This window comes from Cervus elaphus, chromosome 11 (assembly GCF_910594005.1).
Source record: "Cervus elaphus chromosome 11, mCerEla1.1, whole genome shotgun sequence".
Taxonomy (NCBI): domain Eukaryota; kingdom Metazoa; phylum Chordata; class Mammalia; order Artiodactyla; family Cervidae; genus Cervus; species Cervus elaphus.
Window position 1 is genome coordinate 102,837,533 of NC_057825.1, and position 8,314 is coordinate 102,845,846.

Below are 8,314 nucleotides of genomic sequence, written 5' to 3' on the forward strand. Positions count from 1 at the left end.
TTATATTACATCTAAAATAGCTTTCCGACTAAACAATTTCCAAATGGCATTTTTCATCTGGTCATTTCTCAAGGTATAGATTAAGGGATTTAACATGGGAGTTATCATAGTGTAGAATACAGCCACTGCTTTATCAATAGGTAAAGTAGCTGCAGGTCTCATGTACACAAATATGCAGGGCACAAAGAAAAAGATGACCACTGTGATGTGGGACATGCAGGTGGAGAGGGCTTTTTGCCTCGCTTCCAAGCTGTAGGTCCTCAGGGAATGCAGAATGACCACATACGAGCCCATCAGGAGGAGGAAGTTTAACAGACAGATGAACCCACTGTTGGCAGCAACAAAGAGCCCTAGAGTGTGGGTATCAGTGCAGGCAAGATCGAGCAAGGGGTTCAGGTCACACATAAAGTGGTCTATGACATTAGGGCCACAGAAGGGTAAGCTGAAGATGAAGAGGATCTGAATGGTTCCGTGAAGAAAGCCTCCCGCCCATGCCACTCCCACTAGCAGTCCACTCAGCCGCCGATTCATGATGGTCGTATAGTGCAAGGGCTTGCAGATGGCCACATAGCGGTCATAGGCCATCACAGTGAGCAGGATGACATCAACACCTCCAAAGAAATGTTCCCCAAATATTTGAGTCATGCATCCATTGAAAGGGCAGGTTTTCTTCTCATAGAGTGAATCTATAATGAGTTTAGGGGTATTGACACAGGAGTAGCAGGCATCGATAAAAGAGAGATGAGCCAGGAAAAAGTACATGGGGGACCCCAATAATGAGCTGGTGGTGATGGTGACCAAAGTGAGCACATTCCCTACCATAGAGACAAGGTAGACGACCAGAAACACAGCAAATATGACTTTCTGCATCTTTGGATTCTGTGTGAGTCCCAGTAGAATAAACTCTGTTACATTATTCCTTTTCTCCATGTATCTCATATTATGGTTAATTACATTACATGATAAAAATGTCACTTTTTCATAATGCAACCTTGAATTCTTTATCTCTGGTAATAAATACCTAAATTCTATGGAGTTCTGTAACCTTATGAGTTTATTTGAGATTTAAAAAAAAAAGAAAAAAAAAGAGCTTCTGATATCTTGAAAAATTGCTCAAATTCTTTTCTGGGAGAAGATAATGCTTAGAATCATGAGGAACTTAGTGAACACAGAGGCAAGAGGGGATCTGTATACACTGAATCAGGTAAGATGACTTAGGGCCTTAGTAGAAGGAGTAGGTCTCATGTATAGTGGCAACTAAGCCTGAAAAAAGAAATAGAAAGTGGATGCAAACGCTATCAATTCAAAGTTAAAGAGTTTTCCTTTTAATCTTAGAAAATGAGAAACCAGGGAAAGTAACTGGAATACTAGTGGAAGGATGAAGAAGCATTTGAGAAAGAGGGAATGCTGGATATAACTCTAATAGAGGTCTTTGTGTGACTTGTATGAAGCAGGTTGAGGTTCAGGAAAGTGAAGGGGAACAGATAAGGCAACCCCAGGATCAGACTGATTGTAATAGGTGGCATAAATTGTAACAGAGCATTGTTGATGAGAAGGAAATGAAATAACACAGTTACTGTAATCAAATGAGCAATGTGTTGTCTAATTCCAGTAAATTTATAATGTTAACGAACATACTTTCAATGACTGACATCATCATGGCATGATAGCAAGCTATGTGGATAGTATTATTTCATTTTTTGCACAGGATTAAAAATTGTAAAGACTACTTTTAGTCATAATAATAATCATTAACTAAAACTTAGAGAATACTGACTGTGCTTCAGATTTTTAACTCATGTTCTATATTGTGTCATAATAAACAGTATTTAACTAGTAAACTCTTTTGATATGACCATGATGACTTGAATTACTTTAATAACTTTAGAGGCAAGTGTATATCAGGCAAATAACACAAGAACATCCACACATACACACACAGTATACCTTTTTTGAATCCTCAAATCTTAGTTAATTAATGAGTTTTAGTAAGCTCCGGGAGATGGTGGAGGACAGGGAAGCCCGGCATGCTGCAGTCCGTGGGGTCACAAAGAGTTGGACGTGACTGAGCAACTGAACACAGAACAACAACATACGGTGCTGCTTTCTCTGTAGATCCGTTTTATTTTTGTGTCCCCTTAGCCTTTTTGTTCTCTCTCAAGTCCCCTATAAAATATTATCTCACAGGTTCTTCTGTAAAATGTTGAAAATCACAGTCTTAGTGGTAAAGTATGTTGTTTTGAGAATCAGAAAGACCAGATAAGAATCTTGTTTTCCCCTACTTACAACTCCTTGATCTGGGGTACATTTCTTTGCAGCTTCCATCCTTGTTTCCTCTAATCAAGTGAGAACAATAGTGTCTACCTCACAGGTTGTTATAAAAAGTGACTGAGGAAACATGTATGAATATATCCACCACACTATGGAGAACACATAAAGGCATTTCATTTATTCTTCTATTTATGAACCCAGCAGTAAGAAAAATTGACATTTTGTGCAATAATACAAATAGATTAACCAATTAAAGTGAGGAAGAGTCATCTCCAATTTTACTTTTAATGAAGTCATAGAGACCCTTATTATGCAGAGCAATTAATCCCAGGAAAGGTTCTTCACTTTCATGTTTGAACTAAACAAGTGATCATTTATATCATTTAATATTTATGATTATTTACATATGTGTAAATTATATTTAAGCTTTATTTTCATTCACATGATTAGTCTTAATCATTAAAAGAAGTATCTCATGGCCAAAGAACTGTATCTGATATTTACCTATATCTTAAAAATTTCTTAAATTCTATGAGCCATAATTTTTTCTTTTGTAAAATTATGTTAATGATATTTACAAACTACCTTTTGAAGAATGGGGTGAAGTTAAAATGCTCTATTACTGTATTTGAAAACTGTTGAAACATAATGATTACTGTATACAGAAAATGACAATCTCTATGATTGACACTATGAAAAAACTTACCTTTTGGTCTTAGATGATATTTAGTGATTTTCAAAGTGTTCAGAACTAATTCCATTTTCAAATTATCCCACCTCATCTTGGGATAAGTAGCTTTCAGTATGAAATATATGACATATTCCAAAAGACCCTGTTCAGGTTATTCAAAGTAGAAATATAATCATTTTTCTAAGTCTAAGTCTTTTCTTCTAGCCTAAAGACTCATAAAGTTTACAAAGAAAATCTGGGGCTTGAATTTAGAATGCATTAGTTTGGAACATTATGGGGAAATGGCCAAAACAAGTAGTTTTAGTCCTGCAGACAAGAGGCAGAAAGAGTGGTAAAAACATATGCAAATGTGTCGTTGCACACTTGATGAATCTTGCTCTGAAGATGAAAACAGAAAAGATATTTTCATTTGTGATGCATGAATATTTAAAGAGATTTCCATAAATGTTCTTGTCTTGTAGATGCTATTTTCTCTCCAGTGAATTAATTATCTGTTCTGCTGTTAAAGCTTTGTCTTAGAAGCAGGTATTCTGGAGACATGCATTTATAAAACTTTCATTCCTGAGTGGGGAATTGTATTCCCTGCACTTGCAACCAAAACATGTGAGTCCTCTTATTCTATCTGAACCAAGCTTTCTAGGAAGGCTGATGTCCTGTGAATAGCAAGGATGGCTTAATTCCAGCCTGGCAGCCTATGATGTAGTTAACTTGTGCACTCATTTTGGAAAGAAAACTTTTGTCTAATCCATACTAAGGTATTATTGGAAACCTGGTATCCATTGCCAAGACAGCCAAAAGCAATGAGGACGTAATAATGGCAGTGGTTTTAAAACACTTGATGTCAAACCAGTTTTTTGCAATTATCATAGTACTTATAGAATGAACAGAAACTATAAATGACTCCAGTTAAATCATCTCAGGAATCCTTGTGTTGGTCATTATGGAACCCTAGGCAACATTAAACATGTGGAGAGATATCTAAAGCTCAAGAAGGGAGGTCTAAATTCAAACACAAGAATTGTTCACCATTCTTATCACTTTGCGTGATTTTTTTTTTTTTTTTTTTTACCTTTTAGTCATTTTAGGACATGTGCAGTGGTAGATTATTGAGGTTTTAGTTTCTTTTCCCTGATGACTAATGATGTTGAACATTTTAAAAAAATATTCTATTGGCCATTCATGTATCTGTTTATTTGCCCTTGGGAGTTTATTTTCAAATTTTTTGCATGATTTAAGAATGATATCTGAGTTTCTTATTACTAAGTTGTTGTAAAGATGGTTTATATATTCTAGATATAGGTACAGATATACATATATATATATATATATATATATATATATATATACACACACACACACATACACACACAAATTTATGTAGTATATAAAATTGTGTGCATAAACTTTTATACATAAATATATTTACATGATATATATATATGCTATATATGTATATAGCATATATATACAAAGTACCTATGTGTGTGTCTGTCCTCAGCAGTGTTCAACTTTTTGTAGCTTCATGAACTGTAGCCCACCAGCTTCCTCTTTCCATGGGATTTTCCAGGCAAGAATACTGGAGTGGGTTGACATTTCCTTCTCCACAACGTACCTATAAAAGAAATCTTTACATTTTGTTAGTAATAATGCTAATTAACACTATTATATATTCTAGATTGTCCATATAAGAAAAAAATGAACTTCAGCCACTATTTTATGCAAAAAATAATGCAAAATGAGTCAAATAACTAGACGTTAAACTTAAGCCTGGAAAAATTCTAGAACAAACACATCTGATGTGGAGGTAGATCAATATTTTAGACCTGACACAATAAATAATCACTTGTGAAAAATCAGCATTTATTGAAAAATCTATTCTTTTGCATTGAATTAACTTGATGTCTTTTTAAAAATAATCTCTACATTTACATTTTTAATATATATTCTATTTTGTTTCAATACTATACAACATGTTTATGGGAGGTTTATACTAAGTTTTCAATTTTGGTAGAATTATTTTCCAATTTTGTCCTTTTATTGAGAGTTATTTTTCATCCCAGTTTCTTTTAAAAGTTTATATTTCAATATAAATTTCAAAATATGATTTTTAGTTTCTTCAAGAACCTTGTGGGCTATATTTATTGGAACTGCTCTAAAATTATAAAAATTGATATGGTAAACATATTGAATCTCTTAATCTATCAACATAGCATATATCTCCCTTTAGTTAGAGATTTACTTTCAATAGTATTTTAAGTATTTTATGGTTTTCATATATAAATTTTGACTACATTTTTAAATATGCTCTTAATATGCTCATCAAAGTTCATGTTTTATAGTATTTTATATAACATTTTGTTTCTACTTTCAAATTTTAATTGCTTTTATAGAAATCCATTTGATATTTTGTGTTGAAATTCTAAACCTGTGACCTTGTTTAGTTGCTTAGGTCTATTTTATTTTTTGTAGAGCCCTTCACAATTTTTACCTATATAGGGATGTTATCTGCCCATAAATATATTTGCAATATCTTGCTCTTCTCTACCCATCCGTGTGTCTTTTATTTTTCTTACTTTGTTGCAATGGCTGGAGTCTTATAATGTAGAACAGAATTTGGAAAGTAGAGACTTGTTTCTAATCTTGAGAGAGAATTCATCATTAAGTATGAGGGTGGCTATAGTTTTTATACCAATGCCTTTTTTATCAGGTTGAGTAAACACTTTTCCTTTTCTTATTTAGTAGTAACTCTCTTGTGGAATATATATCCATAAATATTTTCATTCATAAATACAAATAGAAGTGAATTAATTTGCATGCATCTATTGAAAGGATCGCAAAAAGTTAGTCACAACTTAGCAACTGGACAACAGCAACATCTGAAATGATGTTATTATCCTCTTTTATTCTGTTAATTTTGTGAATATAATTGATTATGTTTTTCACTTCAAACAATATTTTATTCCTGGTATAACCTAAATATGGTCATGGTGATTCATTTACTTTAATTTGTTTAATACCAAAGTTAATAGAAGGAAAGCTATCATAAAGATCAGAGAAAAAAAATAAATGAAAAGAAAATGAATAAAACAATAGCGAGGACCAACATCTTATCACTATTTTACATTCCCATCAGCAGTGTTTCTAGCTTTCATTTACTTGATAGTGTCCCTTGATGCACAAGAGTTTTTAATTTTGATGGAATCTAATTCTTTTATTTTCCTTGTGCTATTTGTGCTTTTGTTGCTATATTTAAGAAACCATTGACTTATCCAAGGTTATGAATATTTCTCCCTAATAAGAATTTTGTATTTTTAGATGTGCATCTGATCCTTGATCTCTTTTGAGTTAGTATTCATATATGGTGTAAGGTAGGGTTCTGAATCCATTTTTTTTCCTTTTCATTTTGATACAGAAGTTTTTCAGCACTACTTGTATATATACTATTCAATGCCTACGGAATGTTGTTCGCAACCTTGTGAAAAAACAATTGCCAGTAGATATAAGGGTTATTTCTGGACCTTTCTTTCTATTCTTTTGATCTTTGTCACCTCATTCTAATACATTGCTTTAATTACTGTAACTTTAAGTAAGTTCAGTGAGAAGTATGAGTCCTCCCAATTTGTTCTTAATAAAGAACATTTCAAAACTATTTCAAGACTCTTTAGCTATTTAGGATATCTTGGAGTGCCTTATGAATTTTAGGATCAATGTTTTCTTTCTGGAAAAAAAAATAATACTATTAGTATCTCGATGGAAATTATATTGAGTCTACAGATCACTGTGAGGAATTATGTTATCTTAATTATACTAATAGTTTAATCCATGAATATGAGATATGTTTCTGTTTATAAGACTTTTAAAATTTCCTTAGAGTAACCTTTTATAGGTTTCAATATAAAGGACAGCTATGGAAGGGCAAAGGAATATGGAGAAACCTTCTCTCTGAAAGTAACTATTGCTTCCCCAGGAACTCTTTCCTTGGGAACAAGGAAATGACAACATTTTCCTTAAAAGGAAGCAAGGACCTTGGAGACCCCTGTTTGACCAGATCGCTATCCGGACTCTGGTCACTGAAAACCTCAAGATCCATAGATGGACCTTCCTTCACACACACAGGATCTTCTGATTAAATCTCTAAGCACTGTCACCGTTTTTGTTTTGTTTTGTTTTGTTTGTTTGGTTTTTTGGTTCCCAAATCATTTAACTGTATTTGATGATTTGCTTTCAATAATTGTGTGTAGTTCTGAACCCCCAAATTATAATTTCCATGATACATTTGTGATACAGGATATATACAAATAACTTTTCTACTGTTATTCCTAAATCTTAAAGATAGGAACGCCACCATATGTTTTACTTAGATTTTTTTTCTTCCAACAGCTGAAAAAAATATATATATTATTGTATTTAGACTTTCTTGAAAGTGCCTTTTTTATTACAATTTGTTATTTTTCAAGCTGCTTCTTATTCTTCATGCAATATGCTTTCCTTACTCTCTCAGTTCTTTCAAATAACCTACTTATAATTGAATTCAGCTCTTATAGTTGAATCTATCTTGAGAGGTTTTACTTTGGAAGTTTCAGGCCCATTGCAAGTAGCCTGTTGGTGTACTGAAAGTGTTAATCACTCGGTTGTGTCCAACTCCTTGCGACCGCATGGACTGTAGGCCACCAGACTCCTGTGGCACCTTCATTTCAGTTCAGCTCAGTCGCTCAGTCGTGTCCAACTCTTTGAGACCCCATGAATCGGAGCACGCCAGGCCTCCCTGTCCATCACCTACTCCCGGAGTTTACCCAAACTCATGTCCATCGAGTTGGTGATGCCATCCAGTCATCTCATCCTCTGTCATCCCCTTCTCCTTCTGCCCCCAATCCCTCCTAGCATCAGGGTCTTTTCCAATGAGTCAGCTCTTCGCAATAGGTGGCCAAAGTATTGGAGTTTCAGCTTCAGCATCAGTCCTTCCAATGAACACCCAGGACTGGTCTTTAGGATGGATTGTTTGGATCTCCTTGCAGTCCAAGGGACTCTCAAGAGTCTTCTCTAACACCACAGTTCAAAAGCATCAATTCCTCGGCACTCAGCTTTCTTCACAGTCCAACTCTCACATCCATACATGACCACTGGAAAAATCATAGCCTTGATTAGACGGACCTTTGTTGGCAAAGTAATGTCTCTGCTTTTTCATATGCTGTCTAGGTTGGTCATAACTTTCTTTCCAAGGAGTAAGCGTCTTTTAATTTCATGGCTGCAATCACCCTCTGCAGTGATTTTGGAGCCCCCCCAAAATAAAGTCTGACACTGTTTCCACTGTTTTCCATCTATTTCCCATGAAGCGATGGGACCAGATGCCAT

General features: G+C 34.3%; 1 protein-coding gene across 1 annotated transcript; it reads right to left on the bottom strand.

Annotated features, from left to right (window-relative positions):
* Positions 1 to 939, bottom strand: LOC122703040 (olfactory receptor 4C13-like). The gene has a single exon (XM_043917135.1). It carries the CDS (start codon positions 937 to 939, stop codon positions 1 to 3), a length of 939 nt encoding a protein of 312 aa, XP_043773070.1.
* Positions 940 to 8,314: the final 7,375 nt, after the last annotated feature.